Source organism: Cervus canadensis, chromosome 5 (genome assembly GCF_019320065.1).
Source record: "Cervus canadensis isolate Bull #8, Minnesota chromosome 5, ASM1932006v1, whole genome shotgun sequence".
NCBI lineage: Eukaryota > Metazoa > Chordata > Mammalia > Artiodactyla > Cervidae > Cervus > Cervus canadensis.
Genome location: NC_057390.1, coordinates 48,150,477 through 48,171,896, shown reverse-complemented (window position 1 = coordinate 48,171,896; position 21,420 = coordinate 48,150,477). Strand labels below are relative to the sequence as shown.

Below are 21,420 nucleotides of genomic sequence, written 5' to 3'. Positions count from 1 at the left end.
AAAACTGGAAATAGAACGGCCATATGACCCAGCAATCCCACTCCTGGGCATACACACTGAGGAAACCAGATCTGAAAGAGACACGTGCACCCCAATGTTCATTGCAGCACTGTTTATATAGCCAGGACATGGAAGCAACCTAGATGCCCATCAGCAGATGAATGGATAAGGAAGCTGTGGTACATATACACCATGGAATATTACTCAGCCATTAAAGAGAATTCATTTGAACCAGTCCTAATGAGATGGATGAAACTGGAGCCCCTTATACAGAGTGAAGTAAGCCAGAAAGATAAAGAACATTACAGCATACTAACACATATATATGGAATTTAGAAAGATGGTTAATGATAACCCTATATGCAAAACAGAAAAAGAGAGACACAGAAATACAGAACAGACTTTTGAACTTCTGTGGGGAGAATGTGAAGGGTGGGATGTTTCGAAAGAACAGCATGTATACTAATCTATGGTGAAACCAGTCACCAAGCCCAGGTGGGATTGCATGAGACAAGTGCTCGGGCTGGTTGCAACTGGGAAGACCCAGAGGAAGTCGGATGTGAAGAGGGAGGTGGCCGAGGGGGGATCGGGATGGGGAATTAAGCTGTAAATCTATTGGCTGATTCATTATTCCAATGTTATTGACAAAACCCACTGAAATTGTCCAGGAAGTTAATTAGCCTCCAACTAATTAAAAAAATAAAAAAAAAAAAAAAAAAAAAAAAAAAAAAAAAAAAAAAAAAAAGAATAAAACAGAAAAAAAAAAAATGTAGTGAGATATTATTTTAGAGATGCAGACACTGGAGGTAAAACTGAGGGAAATCAAAGGTAATTGATCAAAATCATGGTTGTCACTGGAGCCAAGGGCTTCCCCTTGTGGCTCAAATGGTAAAGAGCTCGTCCACAGTTCAGGAGACATAAGAGATGTGAGTTCTATCCCTGGGTCAGAAAAATTCCCTGGAGAAGGAAATGGCAACCCACTCCAATATTCTTGCCTGAGAAATCCCATGGATAGAGGAGCCTGGCAGGCTACAGCCCATGGGGTCACAAAGAGTTGGACACAACTGACTGAGCATGCATGCACGAGTCAACTCTTCAAGCTGAGAGGAGCCAGGGCCAGTGCTGAGCAAGAATATCCACAGCCACAAGGCTCACAAAGGCCAAAAGCTGGAAACAAGGCCATGCCCACCCACAAAAGGACTACTGAGTCACAGTAAAGGCACAGAATGGGACTCTATCTAATAGTACAAGTCATGAGCCACAGCTACATGCAATACAAGTATGCAATAATAGATGAAACTTGCAAATAAAACTTCGATTAAAAGGAGCAAGATACACAAGATACATCTAGCATGAGTCTGCTTATAGAAAATTCCAGAATAAACTGTTTAAGGTTTATATATAGCTCATCCAGTTAAAAGCAAAAGCAAGGACTTCCCTGATGGCTCAGTGGTAAAGAATCCGCCTGTCGATGCGGGAGACTCGGGTTTGATCCCTCGGCCAGGAAGATCCCCACATGCTGTGGAGCAGCTAAACTCGTGAGCCACAATACTGAGCCTGTGTTCAACAGCCTGAAAGCCACAACTTCTGAAGCTCATGTGCCCCAGAGCCCGTGCTCCACAACAAGAGAAGTCACCACAGTGAGAAGCCCGCACACCACAATAAAGAGTAGCCCCTGCCTGCAGCTATTACAGAAAGCTCATGCAACAACGAAGACCCTGCACAGCCAAAAATAAAAGGAATAAATACATAATTTTTTTTTCAAAAAAGCAAAAGCAAGGAAAGACAGCCTTGAAATTCAGGATAGTGGTAACTCTAGAGGGGTCACTGGGTATGGGGACTAGTAAAAAGCCCATGGTGTGAGGTGGGTGGCTGGAGATATTTCTTGACCTGATTGTATGCGTTCCTACCACCACCAAAATGTATGTCTAATTCTAACCCAGGCCACAGTTTAAATTTTACCCAAAATATATATAAAACATTCAATATGTCACAAAGAAATGTGGTGGCAATTTAACAGATAAAAAATAAATCTTTCATCATGGGTGTGACAGGACACACACAGTTCAATGCCCCAGTTAGAGACACAGCCCTGATACAAACACACACTCTTCCATCCATACCAGAAGAATGTGCTTCCTCTAAAGCTTAAGCACAATTAGAGCCCCATTAAATAAGAAAGGAACTCAAATACAGAAGAGATTCTAAGAAAATTCTTAGGTTAACAGAAGGCAGATTCTGTATTTAGCATTGACTAAATTACTATTTCCTTTCAAGTGTCTATCTCACAAAAAATGTCAAAATAAGAATGTTTAAGAGAAAGAATATATATATATATATAAAAACTAGAGGTAGTATTTGATAAACAAATGGGACTTGATTATCTATTAGTTGCAAGTTTCTTGAAAATAAGCCCCCAAGAGCTAACACACAGCATAGTGACTACAGGCAACAACACTGTATTATAGATTCAGAGTTGCTAAAAGTCTAGATATTAACTGTTCTCACCACAACAAAGAATTAACAGTTACATGATCCCACAGAGGTGTCAGCGCACACTAAGAGGACAATCATATTGCAGTATATAATTGAATGAAACCAGTGCATTGTACTTTAAACCTACATAACATTATACATCAATTATACCTCAATTAAAAAAAAAAAAAGAAAAAAGAAGCAAGAAAAGATATAATGCCAGCGACTCCATTCTGTTTCAAGATCTTAAGTATAAGTGTTAGTCACCCAGTCGTGCCTGACTCTTTGCAACCCTATGGACTGCAGCCCACCAGGCTCTTCTGTCCATGAGATTTTCCAGGCAAGGATACTGGAGTGGGTTGCCATTTCAAGATCTTAGAGATTACTAAATTATAATCAACTCCCCATCTGCTCATGAGATTAAACAAGAAATATACACACAGCAAAACATGGCAGTAAATAAACAAGTAGCCAGCACAGCAGAAGGAAAGAAGGTCTGTAACAACAGGCTTTGTCAAGAGTCAATAAAACATTTACAATTCTAGAAACTTGAGAGAAAATTTACCTCACAGTCTTCCCCACCTGTCAGCAGAAAATAGAAAATTATGTTGTTATTCAATTCAGTAATTCATTTTCATTTTTATCAGATTCTCAGGCTCTTGTGGACAATTATAATATGGTGCAGTGTTGCTGTTTACTTCTGTTTGGGAAGAATGAGATGCAAGATAAATACTCACAACATTTATTACCTAAGCTGATTAGCTGAGTTATTCAAATGCCAGTCTCTTTCTTGGAGTAGAATGAAGATAATATAAACTCAACATTCTGGTCTCATAACAAAGCATTTGCTTTCCCCTGTTTTCTTAATCTATAACCATGCAAAAACTCATAGACATATGGCTTCTTGTATTATTAAGCCAGTATAGTCACCATAAAAAGTTGCTAATCACCCAGAAATTAATTCACTTCATTACTTCGCTGGAGGGTTAAATCAGCCATATGTTTGGTCCTATAAGACCTAAACATAGAAGAAGTGGAGTCTCTGAGCACCTTGGTATTGGTAATTATTTGTGTGTGCTCTGGAAGAAAGCATCTCAAATACAATTATAGAAGCCTATGGTTTAATAAGACTTTACACAGTGCATAAAAACTGACAATTACAACTCCCGAGAGTCTTAAACTGATTTAATAAGATTTAATGACTCTACAAGTTGTGCATTCTAAAGTAGAAATGGTGATGCGATTGTGATATTCTATTGAACAGACTAGGAAACTCTGGGGCACACAACCTGCTCCAGTGGATCTTCCCAGCCCAGGAATCCAACTGGGGTCTCCTGCACTGCAAGCAGATTCTTTACCAGCCGAGCTCTTATTACTCTGTGTTACAGCAGCTTTTCTGTTTCAATTTCTACCACCACATAAGGAAATGAGTGGTTGCTTCCAGATACTCCCTCCATATCTTTTACTGTTCATACTTCATATTTTAAGCCACTTCACTGCTTTTTAATTCTTTTGGTGTTTCCTATTTCACCATTCTCACAACAGCTTTATTCCACTTGGTCACTCCTGTTATGAGAAATTACCACGTGGACAGTGAGATGTACTTCTTTCTTAGCCCTGCGGCCAGAGTTCCAGCCCTCTGCCACACTGAGAATATCTTGCTATTTCCTTTCAAAGTAAGAAAATCCACCCCCAAAGGATTTTCTCTGAGTTTCATCAGGGACCAATAAGAAGGAAGATGTGTCAGTAGAAATGAATTTCTGGTACCCGCAGTAATTTAAAACACTGTTGTGAACGGTATTTCAGTTTATTAGTACTTTCAATTCTATAGTCCATTCTAGTCTGGTTTAAAGAGTCTTTAGTCCCTAAAACTTAACAATTTAATTAGTGCCTTTGAGTTAGCTTGGGAACCCAACAGCTTTTCTAACATTTTTGTTGTGGAAAAATACATGCTAAATCTTAAACAGGAAATTTACAAACCATGTTCAAAATGTACCAGCCAAGGAACGGGTTTATATTACATTATTGTATCTGTAGCTCCAAATTCTTTATGTACACAATGAAGATATATTCCTCCCAACTCATATAAAAGGTCCTCAAGAAAATGGATACACTATACAGGTATACGATTGCATTCTGTACATTATAAAAACATGTGATAATTATTAATAATAATGCATTAATAGTTATTAATGCTGCCTACCAAAGGCTGACTTTGGAGCTAAAGAGGCACAAAGACTGAAAGTGAGAGGATGGAAAAAGATATTTCATGCAAATGGAAACAATAAGAAAGCAGGAGTAACAATACTCATTTCAGACAAAATGGGCTTTAAAACAAAGGCCATAAAGAAAGACAAAGAAGAGCATTACATAAGGAGAAAGAGATCAATATAATACAAGGATATTACACTCATTACTCATTAACACATATACACCACATAGAGGAACACCTAAATACATAAAGCAAATACTAACAGACATAAATAGAGAACTTGACAATAAGACAATAACATTAGGGGACTTTAATACCCCACTGAAATCACAGATCATCCAAATAGAAAGTCAGTAAGGCAATAGTGGCCTTAAATGACACAATAGAACAGTTGGATAATATATGTCTACAGAACATTAAATCCAAAAACAGCAAAAGCACATTCTTTCCAAGCACAGACAGAATGCCCTCCAGGATTGATCACATACTAGACCATGAAATAACCCTCAATAAATTTAAGAAGATAGAAATTATCTTCTTTTGTTTTCACTACAAAAGTATAAAGCTAGAAGTCAACCATGGAAAGAAAAACAGGAAAAGAATGAACATGTGGAAAATATACAACATGCTACTAACAAACAAAGTGGATAAGTAATGAAATCAAAGAGGAAATCAGAAAATACAAGATAAATGAGAATGGAAACACAACTTTCCAAAATGGACAGAATGTGACAAATGCAATTCTAAGACAGAAGTTGATACAGACTTTCCTTACAAAACAAGAAAAATCTCAAACAATGAAACCTACCACCTAAAAGAATTAGAAAAAGAATAAACAAAGCTCAAAGTCAGCAGAAGGAAGAAAATAATAAAGATAAGAGAAAATAATAGATAGATCGATTGATAGACAGATAATCTCTCTTGTCTTCCCAAACAGGACAAAAATTAGTAATAATTTCCCTCCAAACTTTCCACCCTCCTGATCATCAATTCATATGACTCAGATTCTGTTACTTGTTTCTACATGATTTGTGAACTCACATGCGTTCAAATTGTTTCACTCTGTTGTCATCACTATTATTTTATTTCGCAATGAATATCTATTTAAATACACTACCATGTCCTGCATATCTTTTCTCTCACCTTACTTCTTGAATCCACTCCTTCCTTATTAATTCATGATTCTTGCTTGAGTACACTATTATGTACACTTAATGTATCTTGTTGCAAGAGTCTTTAGTGACATTTACAACCTTCACATCCAGTCTTTGTATACCGAAATGTCTTTTATTTGCCTTCATTCTTAAAAACTCATGCATCTAGGCGAAAGTTCTAAGTTCACAATATTTTTCTTGGACTGTAAAGACTTTGCTCTGTTGTCCTCTGTCTTCTTTTATTCCTGATGAAAATGCTGCAGTAATTATACTGCTATTCTTTTATTGGTAGTCTGGTATCTTTCTGGTGGTGGGGGGGTAGATTTTCTCTTTACACATTGCAATTCCATCACAACCTTCCATCTATGTAAAAATATATTTATTCTATTCTAACTTTTCAACCTATGATTCCTTCACTTCTGGAGACATCTCGTCCATACCATCCTCTCCACAACTTCATACAACTCCAGTTAGCCTATACCGGACCCTCTCATGTTGTCTTTCTTATCTCCTACCTTTTCCATTTTTATCTCTTTATTTATTTGTGCTGATTTCTGAAAGATTTAATTTGTGTTCCATTTCACTGACTCTTCCTATAGTTTTGTTTAATGTATCATTTAACCCATCTGACTTTTTTTTTAAGTTTTAATTGAAGTATAGTTGATATGCAATATTTCAGGTTTACACCAAAATGATTCAAATATATATGCATATATATTTTTTCTTGTTCAGATTCTTTTCTATTAAAGATTATTACAAGGTATTGAATACAGTTACTTGTGCTATGCAGTAGGGCCTTGTTGGTTATCTATTTTACTTATTTACTTACTTATTCATACATGCTCAGTCATGTCTGATTCTCTGCAACACCGTGGACTGTAGCCCACCAGGCCCGTCTGTCCATGGGATTTCCCAGGCAAGAATACTGGAGAGGGTTGCCATTTCCTTCTCCAGGGGATCTTCCCAACCCAGGGATCGAACCTGGGTCTCCTGTATCTCCTGTATTGGCAGGTGTATTCTTTATCACTAGCACCACCTGGGAATTTATATCTGTTAATCCCAAGTTCATAATTTATCCCTCCCCCTTCCCCTTTGGTAATCACAAGCTTGTTCTCTACGTCTATGAGTCTATTTCTGTTTTGTAGATAAGTTCATAGATTCCACATATAAGTGATATTGTATAGTATTTATCTTTGACTTGCTTCACTTAGTATGATAATCTCTACATCCATCCATGTTGCTGCAAATGGCATTATTTCATTCTTTTTATGACTGAGTAGTATTCTATTGTGTATCTTCTTAATCCATTCATCTGTCAATGGACACAGGTTGCTTTCCTATCTTGGCTGTTGTAAATAGTGCTGCTATGAATACAGGAGTGTATGTATCCTTTCAAATTAGAGCTTTCTCTGGATATGTGCCCAGGAGTGGGATTGCTGGATCATATGGCAACTCTATTTTCAGTTTTTAAGGAACCTTCACACTGTTCCCCATAGTGGCTACACAAGTTCACATCCCCATAAAATTACTGTATGGTAGGTTACTTTTCATATCTACTTGTTTAATTTCATAACCTCTTTTATTCTTACATGACACTCACTAATTTCTCCTTTATCTCTTTGTTTTTAAATATACTTATTTAAGTTGCACTCATATCCTCCTACTATGGCTTCTCCCTTGGACATGCATTCTCTAATTTGGAGCCAGTGGACAGGGGTTACAGACCAATTTTCATGAAACAAACTCTATCAAATACTGTCAGTCTTCTGTTCGACCCCACTTCACATCACAGGTTCTCCATGAGTGTGCTTCCTCTGAGTCTTGGAGACTTCGCTGGGTAGCAGTTTATTGATGGCTTTTGCCCAAGCCCTATTGTGGGTCTAGTGCTGAATCTCTGGGGGAGGGTATCTCTGAATTCCATCACTAGGTATTCCAGAGGCCTGACAACCTGCTCAGAGATGATTCTGTTTACAGCCATGTTGACCAAGGGTGGTCAGAGAGAAGGGCAGTCTGCCGGTGGGCAGACAGTCCCTACTCAGGGTCAAGCAGCCATCTCCCAGGTCCTGGTTTCCCCTGGGGGCTCAGGTTCTGCTCTCAGCTTAGTGTGAACCCTGCAGATTCCGTTTTCCAACCCCACACAGTATTAAAAGTCCTGAATCTAGGGCTGTTATCCAGGGCTCAGCTCACCGCCAGGGTTTCCACCTTTGATTCTTGAGCCTTTGAACATATTTAAACATATTTCACCCAGAAATTCTTTGTGTTTGGAATAGAAGAAGATTTGCTCTGTTCAACCCATCAACTTGACGGAAAGTCAAAAGCACTTTTTCAAAAGACTATTCTATTTTGTTTTAAATCTCAAAGCATCTCTGCCTTTCCCAACTTGACACCAAGTAAAGTCACGTCCATGAGTGCAGTTAAGCAAAGCTGTCCCAGGCGTCTGTGTTTTCACCAGTTCACATGGGAGTTAAGGAGCCTTCCCGAAAGAGGTCAAACCTTATTTGAGAGCAATGATTGGGGCCATAAAAGAAAGCTGAAGTAAACAGTGACAGGAGCATCAGGGACTAAACTAGTGTGGACTTCAGGGACACTGATTGGCCTGGCAACTCTGTTGCAAGTAGCACTGGGAAGAAAAATGATGTGCTAATGTAAAGAGTTATAAATCCCTTGAGCCAAGTCTACCATGCAACAAAGCCCCCCAAAAGGAGGCCTTCCAAAGAGGAGATGCCACTTTTCTGTGAGTAAAAATGAGGTGTGGGGCTTCCCAGGTGGCTCACTGGTAAAGAACCTGCCTGCCAATGCAGGAGACAAAAGAGATGCAGGTTTGATCCCTGTATCGGGAAGATCCCCTGGACAAGGAAATGGCAACCCACTCCAGTGTTCTTGCCTAGAGAATCCTGTGGACAGAGGAGCCTGGTGGGCTACAGTGCATGGGGTGAAAAAGAGTCAGATAAAACTTAGCAATTAAACAACAACCACAAAAAGAAAAACAAAACAAAACAAGGTAAGCCAATGCAGAGAAAGAGGGCAGAGGATAAGACAGGCATTGCACTGGCTGCCCAGGTGTCACAGAAGCAGAGCCCATGAAGCAGAAGATATGCTGCCTGGCACCTGCTGGGCCTCCTGGGGAGATAGTGACCAAGTTCAGAGAGGAAGGAGGTGTGGTAGGAGAGGGAGGAGCAGAGAGAAGCAGCTGTCCCCACACTGCCCAGGGAGACTTACAATAGGCGGTTGCCCCACTGCTGTAGAAGTGGGAACTTCTCAACAGGACAAACTGCATCTCAGACAACAAGGGGGCTCCACTGTACCAGAGACCAGAGGGGGCCTCTTCTCACTTGTGTGATGGGTTGCTGTTATTGTTCACTCAGTCGTGTCCAACTCTTTGAGACCCCATGGACTGCAGCACAGCAGGCTTCCATGTCCTCCACTATCTCCCGGAGTTTGCTCAAACTCATTTCCATTGAGTCAGTGATTCCATCTAACTATTTCATCCTCTATGGGCTCCTTCTCCTCCTGCCTTCAATCTTTCCCAGCATCAGGGTCTTTTCCAGTGAGTTGGTTCTTCGCATCAAGTGGCCAAAGTATTGGAGCTTCAACTTCAGCACCAGTCCTTCCATTGAATATTCAGGGTTGATGGGAGAGCTCAGCAAATGAAAGAAACAGTTGCAGACAGAAGCAAACACAATGAGAACACTCACAGATGGCCTGAAAATGAGATACTTTCACATCATTCTGTTTCTTTATCTCAGCAGCCATGGAGATATGCTTTGTTTTTATAAACAAGGGGATAGAAACACAGTGACATCATTAGATGAAGGTTGCAGATTCAGGAGGAGTCAGAATCTGGACTCACATCTACTGCAAAACTCATGCTCCTCTCCATCATTTCCCCCAAAACAGTGACTATGTTACATCCACATGAACATCTGCCATGTATTAAGACAGAGTTTAGCTTCTGAAAAGCCAGCAAGTTAGGAGCAGATATTAACATCTTGCAACCTCCCCATCTTGCATTTTCAGGATATGGGTGGAAAATAGTCACCAAGATCACTATCTTGCACAGCCAGGGGTCCTCCGGGGATACACCCCGTCGCAGCCCCTGGTTCCCTGCATGTCAATGAGTTGCTTTACCCTGTACTTCACATTCTTTCTCCAAGACCCACCTCCCATGACACCTTTGGGGAAGAGGACCATGTCCTAATTCCTGTACTTCCCTAGCGCCTCCCAGAGTATGAACTTAAAAATATCTTATAAATGAATAAACGATTGGGGCAATGATTGTGACATGCACTAATTAATAAGGGAGTTTTGAAGTATCTAATTTCTCCCCTAGTTATAACATCAGTGCTGGACATTACTGAATTCTTCTGCTTATCACATGATTTTTCAAATGCTTTTGTATTTAATACATTTTGTGACTATGCATCTGATGACAAAGGTAATAACTCTTCTCTCATTTCACCCTTGAAGGGTCAATTCCAATGTGCTGGGGTCTCTCTAAATCAGCTGGTCAATCTAGTCCTTTTCCTGTTGATCAAATCTTGACGTAAAATATTTGAGAGTTTAAATGACCCGCAGAGATTTGCAGGAATAACTAACAAGACAGAGTGAGGACTAGATTGCTGAACTCCTGGTGTGGGGTTCATTTCATGCCGACAGGCTGTCTCCCAGTTCCCAACCACATGGGACTCTCTGCCTTCCCACTGAAAACGCATCTCTCCCTTTAACAGAATGCAAGCATTGACGAGATTCAATTAAATTTCCCAGGCACCCACGCAGCAGGAAAACCAAGTTCTGTCAGAGGGGATTTAACCTGCATTTCAGTTGCTAAAATAAGGTCAGGTTGTTTGCATCCATGAGCACCAGCATGCACACAGCAGGACAATATTTAGCTGCTGAAGGTCTGTGATATGGAAACATTCCAGTAGCCGAGGCCACCTTTTTAAGCAACAAAAGATTGCTTTTCCTGCACTTTCCTGGAAATAGTGACAGCAGGACCAAGCCCAGGGATCATCAATCTGCCTGACAGGCCCCCTGGAGAGCTCTGAATCCTGGTGACAGTTTTCTTGGCATCCTTCCTGTAGCAGAAATCATGCTGGGAGCCGTTCAGCACTCCAGATATCACTGGATCCAGACAGCTGTCACCACCTCCATCCCAGTCCCAGGGTGTCCCCAGTTAAGCACCCCATCCCACCCTCACCTGCAGGCTCAGACTCCCTGCTCAACAGGACAGGACACCTGGCTACAGAAAGAGCTATTCTCTGGATCTCAGCCTTCAGCACCGCCCGGCGCAGTGCCATAGCCCGTGAGACCAAGTCTGAGCCGTGCCTGGGACACACTGCCTGCGCACACAGGTGCAAGTCAGCTAATGACCAAGCCACCGCTGGAGATGGTGCCACCGTGGAAAGCTTTCTGATGGCTCATCTATTTTTTCGGTCATTCGGCAACTCTTCCCTCTACACAGTTTCATTATAAGTCCACTTTTCATATGAATTTTAGATAAAATCTTAAGTTTCCATGAAACTCTTATAATAGCATAATGCATTTCCATTCACTCTTATTTTCTCTATATACATGGTTGCAACTCATTTAGTGTGTTATTAAGTTTGGACAAGATGGTTGGATAGTGTTATCAACTCAGTGGACATAAGTTTGAGCAAACTCCAGGAGACAGTGAAGGACAGGGAGGCCTGGCATACTGCAGTCCATGGGGTCACAAAGAGTCAGACATGACTAAGAGACTCAACAACAACAACAAAGTCTGAACAACCAGAAATATCTGCTTTGCCCTTTTGGGTTAAGATTTCATAACATGAAAGCTGAGCACTGAAAAATTGATGGTTTTGAACAGTGTGCTAGAGAAGACTCTTGAGAGTCCCTTGGACTGCAAGATCAAACCAGTCAATCCTAAAGGAAATCAGTCCTAAATATTCATTGGAAGGACTGATGCTGAAGCTGAAGCTCCAATACTTTGGCCACCCAATGCGAAGAACTGACTCATTTGAAAAGACTCTGAGGCAGGAGAAGGGGACAATGGAGGATAAGATGGTTGGATGGCATCACCAACTCGATGGACATGAGTTTGAGCAGGCTCTAGGAGTTGGTGATGGACAGGGAAGCCTGGCATGCTGCAGTCCATGGGGTTGAAAAGAGTTGGACATGACTGAGCAACTGAACTGAACTGAACTGAACATGACAGCCAGCACCATATCACTCTGTGGGGTTGAGGTCTACAGGAGGAACATTTCCACCAGTGGAAAGTTTTCTAATCAGAATGACACACCAACGTTACACTCCATTGCCCAAGCCTCCCCAAAATGATGTTTCATTTAAGGACTGGAACATGATTTTAATAGAAGCCACCTTGACTCCCAGCAGGTGCAGCTGAGTGGTATTCACTCTCTGACTGGAGACCAGGGCATGGGGGTGGCCAGCAGTTGGGAGGAGAGGGGCCTGGTGGGCTCTGCAGGAGGAAAAGTCACAAGTCTGTGTCTCCAGAGAGGAGCAAAGAACAAATCTCTAGCTTTGTGAGAAACAGCAACAAGGGTCAAAAGGCCAGGGAAGCACTTTGTGAATTTCCAAACCAAGGTCAGAGTCAATGTGAACAGTGACCCAGATGGGGCATCAACAGGAATAATAATGCATAGACATGTCCTCTGACTCACTGACTTTTGGATGAGTTCGCCGTGTGAGGAGAGAGTGCTGAGGAAGCCCCACGGGGCAGGGGGGGCGGGGGTTGTGCCGTGAGCACCCTCATCTGTCCACCAAGAGTGCCCACCCCTAGCTTCCATAGACAAGTGGAGCCAAGGCACTGCTGGACAAAGACAGAATACCCACAGAGGGGACACTGATGCAACACAGCATCTCAGCTGGTGCAGAACTTGAGCTTAAAGAAGCAAGCAGACACACTCTGAGCACCTGTGAAACAGAAGGCTCACACAGAAGTGGGGGATCAGGAATGAGGATGAGGAAAATGTGGGTTCGAATATGCAGGCAATTCATCTGAGATCTTATTTTTGTAAAACAGACATTAATTTTAAAATGTACCTATAGTCAGGGCTTCCCTGGTAGCTCAGATGGGAAAGAATCTGCCTGCAATGCAGGATACCGCAGTTCGATCCCTAGGTCAGGAAAATCCTCTGGAGAAGAGAATGGCAACCCACTCTGGTATTCTTGCCTGGAAACTCACATGGACAGAGGAGACTGGCTGGCTACAGTCTATGGGGTCGCAAAGAGTCGGACATGACTAAGTGACTAACACACACAGAGTTGAGTAGGTATTAGTAAATGAGCAGCAGCTCCTCGAGGAAAAAGAGAAGGATACAAACCAGGCAGCCAACAGGGCTTCGATGAGACAGAGGGGCGGGTGGGGAGGAGGGTGGGTGCGTGCAACAAGAGAAGCCACTGCCATGAGAAGCCCGTACACCACAGACAGAGAGCAGCCCCCAGGCCCCGGCTAGAGACACCCCATGCTGCAGCGAACACTTCAGTGTAGCCACAGATAAGTAAAATTATTTTTAAAAATTCACATGTTGCCATCCTGTCCCCAGGGCCTCAGCATGGACACAGAGCCTTTAAAGAGGTGACCAAGTTAAAGTGAGGCGTTAGGGTGGACCCTAATCCAACCTGAAATAGGTGTCCTTAGAAGAAAAGAGAATTTGGATGCACTTCTGAGACATACCTGGACTGTGTGTGCAGAGGAAAGGCCATGTGAGGACACAGAAGGTGACCATCCACAGCCCAGGAGAGAGGCCTCAAGAAAAGCCAAACCTGCCAATGCTTGATTCTGGACATCCAGCCTCTGTGAAGACTGAGAGAAATGAGTGTCTGGGTTAAGCTGCAGCCTTTAGTACTCTCATTGGAACTCTTTCCAGGCTCCTATTTTAAGGAAAGGAAATTTAAGGTCTTCTCCAAAATGCTTCTCAAAACTACCATGCTAGGAATTGTGCTTATAAAACTCTTCTTTGTTAGTAAATAACATAAAGACATTATTTTTTATATAAATTGAAAACCTAGGTACTAAATGTAATACCATATGTCACCACCAAGATACCCTTTACAACTGCAGCAAAAGCCAAAGGAACCCAGGGGACAATGTGCTGGGACTAAATAAAATAACTCGATTTCTGCTCCCTGAAAAAAAAGGACACCACATGGTATAGCTGGTTACTGAGACATTAGTGAAGCTTCTGAGAAAGTGACTTATTTCCCAATGAGGAGGTCCAGACTCGTCTGACTTTACCCCGGACCTTCTCTTTATCCTGCCTGCAGGTGGCACAACCATCGTGCAACCATGACTGCAAAAGCCTCACGCAAAGAGCCGAGCAGTGAAACACCAGGCTGCCCGGTGACTCCCATGTGCTGCTCCTTCCAGGGTTGCCTCCTCATCTGGTGAAGCCTCTGTGGTAATGATTTCAGCTCCCTGTAGCTGAACACGATCCTAATTGATATAAAACAATGCCCACAAAATTGGAAAGGTCTGTTTATTTATCTCATGAATGTTTACTTGGTATCTTGGGCCGGACACAGTGTCAGGAGCTGGGCAAACGCAGAGCAGAAGATAAGGAGAAGGCGGGACGAACTGAGAGAATAGCATAGAAACGTGTACACCATCGTATGTATGTAGCCAGTGGGAATTTTCTGTGAGACTCAGAGGACTCAAACTCGGGCTCTGTGACAACCTAGAGGAGTGAAATGAGGGGGGAAGTGGGAGGGGGGTTCAGGATGGACGGGACATGGATATACCTGTGACTGATTCATGTTGATGTATGGCAGAAACCAACACAATATCCTAAAGCAATTATCCTTCAATTAAAAGTAAATAAATTAAAAAAGAAAAAAGGGCCAACCCCTCGAGAACTCACCAGGAGGGCAAGAGAGCCAGGCATCTAGTGATAACCTATCCAGAGGTAACCTCCTGGAGGATTAATTTCTGTATTTTTTCTTTTCCATGGGTCCTGACTATTTTTAACTTCCAGATGTGAACCTTGATCATAGGAAAAAGGGCATGATGATCAAAATGACTGAAAAGGTTCAAAGGGGAAAAGCCTGCCGGGAGCAGAGACCATGAGCCATAAAGTGAAACGTGGCAGAGAGAGAGATGAGAGCTCCTTTCCCAGGAAGACAGGTGTGCGCTGCAGTGGCGGGTTGGGGGAAGGGAGGGGTGGGGTCAATGGAGGAAGCTGTCAGGCACTGAAATGGGAGGACAGATCCTGCGGTAGTGGGGAGCAGGAATAGGGGTGCAGCACTGAAAGGACACAGAACCCCCACCTCTCAGGGAGCAGAAGGAACCCACAATGATCACCCCCAGCTGTACGCACTCCCCACTCAGATGCAGACTTGTGGGTCCAGCCCATCACAGAGGAGGGAGGCCCAGGGGGCAACATGCCCTGTGGGTCAACCAGCAGGTCACCAGACATGTTGCCCAGTTTCCCCAAGTGCTGTCAGAAGCCCCCCAGCTGAGTCGCTGTGACCTGTATGTCACAGAATTGCATGGTTTGTGCCTCGAACACCTCCCCTGCGGTGGGCACGATACCTCCTGTATGTGGGGAGACCTGCTTGGGAGGACAGCCCCATGCTGATGGCCCAGGACATTAAGTGTCCCCCTCAAAATATGCAGAGGGCAAGGCCTGGCTGACCAGAGAGGCAGAACAGTACAGAAGAAGAAAGTCCCCATCACTGGAAGCAGGTGAGTTTGAACAATAGTGTGGGGAAACCCAGTCTAGCATGGTTTATTTAACTTTGAAACAGACAGCCCTGGGGCGGTGAGGTCACCCATTCTCTGGTCTCTGCAGTCCACTGTTGCTTCCATGGGCACCCGATCTGTCTCCCCAACTGCTTCCTCTCCCAACCCGCTGGGACCCCCTATTCCCACACACACCCCGGCATCCTGTCCCAGGGGGAAATCTGGAGATTCTCAGACAAAGATGCTGGAAGCCTGGTGACACCACAGCCAATCCTGCATGGGCACAGTGGGGAAGATGCTGAGATGGTGGTTTGGGAAATTCATATTCCATACTGGAAATTTACAAGACCCAAGTAAGAGGGCTTATTACTCAAACTCAAGGAGCCTCTGATTCCCACCCTTCCTGAAAGAGAGGTCGTCTGAGGAAGGGAACCTGCCCCGCTGTGTCCAGGGACAGCCACAGGGAACATGCTCGCCTCTCGGACCCTCCAGGCTCTCCCCTTCTGCGGCTTACGTGTCCTCCGTCATTGAATTTCTTGCCTTAGTGCCCAATCTGGTTTCTGCTTTTCATCAAAACCCTGAATTTTTGGTTTTACATCACTTGACCCAACTCAGACTTTGCTCCACCTTCAGGACACTGCTTTTAGAATTTTCATGTGGGGTTCCAAACACTCAACCTGTTATGAATCCAGTCTTACACCCAGGATATTATAGGCAGGGTCTCTGTTTCTTGTGACCAAGGGCTGTTTGGGGAATGACATTTTATTATTCTTATTTCCATTATTTAAAAGATCTCTTAAATATAAATATAAAAAGATCTCTTAAATAATGGAAATAAGAACAAAAAAATGATTTTCCCCAATCCAGTCTCCATCCTGCAGCTAGAGTGATTTTAAAAAAAAGAGAAAAGAAAAACCAATCATGACATACTTCCAATTAAAGTAATTCTTCTCACTACTTTATGATAAAGGTCTCCAGTCCTAGAGCTTCCCTGGTGACTCAGTGGTAAACAGTCTGCCACTGCAGGAGACACGGGTTTCGATCCCTGGGTTGGGAAGATCCCCTGGAGGAGGAAATGGCAACCCACTCCAGTATTCTTGTCTGGGAAATCCCATGGACCAAGGAGCCTGGTGGGCTAACAGTCTGTGGGGTCACAAAGAGTCGGACACAACTTAGCAACTAAGCAACTCCAGTCCTAGCAGGACTTGCCCCCAAGTCCACTCCCCAACTCTACCTTCTAGCCACACCCCATCCCCCCAGCCACACTGGCCCTTCTTTTTTTTTTTTTTTTAACTTTTTGTTTTGTACTGAGGTATAGCCCATTAACACTGTTGTGGCAGTTTCAAGTGGACAGCAAATACATACACATCCGTACATACATCCATACACACGGATCCATTCTCCTTCAAAGCCCCCTCCCATCCAGGCTGGCACATAACAGTGAGTAGAGTTCTCTGCGCTATACAGTAGGTCCTTGTTGGTGACCCACTTTGAATACAGCACACACTGGCCCTTCTTGACCTGCTACCCAACCCCTCTCCACCTTCTGCTTCCGGAGACCAGGCTCTCCTTCATCACAGCACGGAGTCCGCTGCAACTCCACGCTGACTGAGGTTATTATCAGAGTCATGGGCGACTTTGCCCTGAGACTACTGGTTCCATGAAGTCAGCAACTGCCTCTTTTCACCCACCAGCCTGTCTCCAGGGCCTGCAATGTAACACATCCTCTACTGAAAATGCTGCTTTTAAAAAACACGTCTCTCTGGTTTGATATGCAGTAAAACACCAATTATTTCTAACAGGCTCATCAGAGTGACAGCTCACATTATGTTAGAGCAATCATGTAACATTAGTAGCACACACTGCTTCATCGTGCAATTTTCTTAGAAAGATTATTGAAGCCTTCTAAAATAGCCTTTAAAAAGCCTTTAAAAGCTATGAGCTTTCATATCTTGTGGACACACTGCTAAAAAGAGCAAAGAGGGGCCTTCTCCGGTAGTCCAGTGGTTAAGGATCTACCTTGCAATGCAGGGACACCAGTTCAATCCCTAGTATGGGGAGATCCCACATGCCAGAGGATGGGGCAAAGGGAGGGAGGGGGGCAGGTAAGCCCATGTGCCACAACTACGGAGCCTGTGCTCCATAGCCCAGGAGCTTCAACCACCGAGGCCCACCTGCCACAGGTACTGAAGCCCGTGCACTCTAGAGCCTGTGCTTTACTCAATCAAAGTAAATGGAAATGATTTATGCTCACCTAGACTTACATCTCAGAGAAGGCAAGGGCAACCCACTCCAGTACTCTTGCCTGGAGAATCCCAGGGGACAGCGGAGCCTGGTGGGCTGCCGTCTAAGGGGTCACACAGAGTCGGACACGACTGAAGTGACTTAGCAGCAGCAGCAGACTTACATCTAAAAATTAAATAAGTCTGGGAAATCAAATAAAAACCAAATTTTCACATTTATACTCATATTCTTTCTCTTGAGAATGTCTGAACATCTAAGAGCAGTTTTAGAAACCCTTATTATAGGATTAAGTCGCTTATAAAGTCACACATTGGCACTTCACACACTGGAGGTTTTCATTGGTTTGTTTTGCTCTTTATTTGTGGAGGAGAGATTTACTTGGGTTTTTAAAGGACAAGGACTCATTTTGAATGTAAAACAACTTTTGAATTTGCAATAAGAAATAGGGAAACATATAAACATTCATTAAAACACTGTTGTGATCATTTTTAGGATCTGAGTTGGCTTTTGACATCTAAACCTCACTTACCCAGTCACTCAAGTTAGGTGAACTTATCGTCATTTTTGATCAACCTTTAGGAAAAAAGCAGAACAACAATAGTCATTACTACGTCCCAAGTGCTGTACTTTACTTTTTTTTAATTCTCATTTACTGAGTTCTCACAGCAAACCTAAGAGATGGGAACTCCCTTTTAGTGTTTAGATAAATCTAAACACTGAAGGCCTGGTTCAGTTCAGTTTCAGTTCAGTAGCTCAGTTGTGTCCAGCTCTTTGCGACCCCATGGACTGCAGCATGCCAGACCTCCCTGTCCATCACCAACTCCCGGAGTTTACTCAAACTCATGTCCATTGAGTCGGTGATGCCATCAAACCATCTCATCCTCTGTCATCCCCTTCTCCTCCTGCCTTCAATCTTTCCCAGCATCAAGGTCTTTTCAAATGAGTCGGTTCTTCAGATCAGGTGGCCAAAGTATTGGAGTTTCAGCTTCAGCATTAGTCCTTCCAATGAATGTTTAGGACTGATTTCCTTTAGGATGGACTGGTTAGATCTCCTTGCTGGCCCTAGCTTTGAAGCCAGCATGGTGCACCATAAACATCCTCCCAAACTCTACTGTTTTAACTACTGCACAACTGCACTCATGTCATGTAAAGTTCAAAATTCTCCAGTCCATGGGGTCACAAAGAGTCAGACAAGACTGAGGGACTGAACTGACTGAAGGCAATGTCCTTCCACAACTCTGGCTGCTGTGTGCTTAACAGTAACTGAGGACTTAAATGACAGAGCAAAAAAGATTAGCACCACCTCATCCACCCTCCTTCCATCTGCCCAGTGTCAACACAACAGAGCTTATAGAAAACCAGTCTCAGATCATGGGCTCACCAATGACTTCTCTAAATTAACAGTTTTGAGAGCCTGTATCCGTGTATACTCATCATACTCTTTGTTGTTGGTATTCAGTTGCTCGGTCATGTCCGACTCTCTGCAACCCCATGGACCACAGCCTGCCAGGCTCCTCTGTCCTCCACCATCTCCCAGAATTTGTTCAAACTCATGTCCATTGAGTCAGTGATGCCATTCAACTATCTCATCCTCTGCCATCTCATCATACTCTTGGTCTCATGTAATTCTCTTTCTTTCTGGCACTCACCATCTTTCTAGTAAGCAGTGCCCTGGGTAATTGTTCTCTTTGCAAAGAGCTATCTCTCAGATTGATTTATGTCCTTCTTCCTCCCAAATCGTAAGGCTATCATGACCCAAAATCATCTTTGCTTCTTAGAATTGCCTTTATATTTTTTTTCCACTGAAAACAGATATACTACAAAACAGACAAAGAAACGGCTAATCCTAGGTTTGGCACACACTTCCATGAGAATAAGAACCTCTCTGTTGATTCACAAAATACTGTCAGCATAAATTCTCAATTCCCTTTTAAGGGAAAATTCAAATTCCTGTTTCACCTTTGGATAGATTTTAATTTCATTTACTTCCATATTGGGATTGTTGTCTTGAAGAACAACAAACACCAACTCCTAAGAATTAAGAGTTCTTGTTGCATTTCAAATGATAAGGAAATATGATTCCAAAATGAGCTAAAATTGAAAACTTAATTATTATTCCTAACTAGTACCTCACCCATCACTGATTGCCTCTTAAAAAAAAAAAAAAAAAAAATTTAAAATACAACATCGCCACCTAGTGCTCCGGATAAAAATTATGACAAGACCAGGAAGTTGAAGGCTGGCAGAAATTCAACCTTAAATCCTATCTTCACTGGGAGAATCTAATAAATACACATACACATAAATAAATAGGAGGAAATCAGCAAACGGTAATGCCACTTACAGCATCAAGGTGTAGGCCATACTGAATCAACCAGTAAGTCTTTGCAGGCGACAAATGGCATTTTTGCTGATAGGTTTGCAAATTTCAAAATGTACTTATTGCCTCCCAAATAGACTTCCTGCCCACGCTCCCTCCAAAAATAGTCCAAGCTGCCTATGTTCACAGAGTAGAATATGAAACAGTAACATTGTGGAGCTTAGGAGAGCCTTGGAGGACAGCTCGCCCATTTATACTTCTATGGATGAGGACACTCAGTTCCAGCAAGACTTTGTTGCTGTCAGTCGCTTAGTCGTGTCCAACTCTTTGCGACTCCATGGACTGCAGCATGCCAGTCCCCTCTGTCCGTCACTATCTCCCGGAGTTTGCTCAAACTCAAGTCCATTGAGTTGGTGATACCATCCAACCATCTCATCTTCTGTTGACCCCTTCTCCGCCCACTTCTCCTCCTGCCCTCAGTCTTTTCCAACATCAGGGTCTTTTTCAGCAGGCAAACCCACACCTTCAGCCTTGGTGGGCTTGGGCCACTGACCCTGTCTCAGGGGTGTACATCCACTCAGCTTTCGTCCTTTTTTTGCCAAGATCAGTTACTGAGTCAAAATGGATGAGATTTGAATCAAGTCTTTATTTTGTTAATTGTATTATGCTAACACTGATGTCTTAGTTTTCATAATTGTTTTAACAGTAGGCAAGATGTTCACGTTAAGGGGAGTGGGGTTAAAGGATATACAGAAACCCTTTCCTGCAAGCTTAAAATTAGATCAAAATTTTAAAATTCTTTAAAAGGAAGTTCAAGCTCCATTGAGAGGACAGCTGGAAGGAATGAACTTGTGTCCACTCCAGGGCCATTCTTGCTTTGTTTATTTTAAAACCTTGAGCTGTGTAGGACCCTGTGGACACAAAAGTCTTTCTCAGTTCCCTTCCCCCCCACCAGCCCCCCCCCCCCCCACCCGCCCTGCTTTCTTGATTACAGGAAATAGGCTGCATTCAGCCTCCAGGACCTTCCCTGATTTTCAAAGAGCTGGTTCAAACAGTTGCTAATCAGAGAAGGGAAGGGATGCAGAGACAGGGGAGGAGCAGTCAGGAAACTATAGAGCAGCCTTGGGGCAGGTCCTGGTTCCCCTTCAAGGGACACCCACAGTACCTGAGAGTTGCTCTGCAGACACTGAAACCCCCACCCAGTGGGAGAAGTTAACTGTCCACTGCCCACAGGCATGGAGAACGCAGACCTGTTGGAATCAGAAGGTTGATGATGCTGACTCTCACTTACCTCACCACCCGCCAATTAGAAGAATGTCCAGAGCTGACCACC

General features: G+C 43.1%; 1 protein-coding gene across 1 annotated transcript in view; it reads left to right on the top strand.

The window, feature by feature from the left end:
* The window catches only part of ST6GAL2 (ST6 beta-galactoside alpha-2,6-sialyltransferase 2), a 104,351-nt gene extending 90,133 nt beyond the window's left edge, over nucleotides 1–14,218 (top strand). Inside the window, exon 6 of the mRNA XM_043468826.1 lies at nucleotides 14,110–14,218. Within this exon, the coding sequence (XP_043324761.1) occupies nucleotides 14,110–14,135 (26 nt within the window). The 3' untranslated portion in view covers nucleotides 14,136–14,218. The remainder of the gene's footprint in view (nucleotides 1–14,109) is intronic.
* The last annotated feature ends 7,202 nt before the right edge of the window (nucleotides 14,219–21,420 follow it).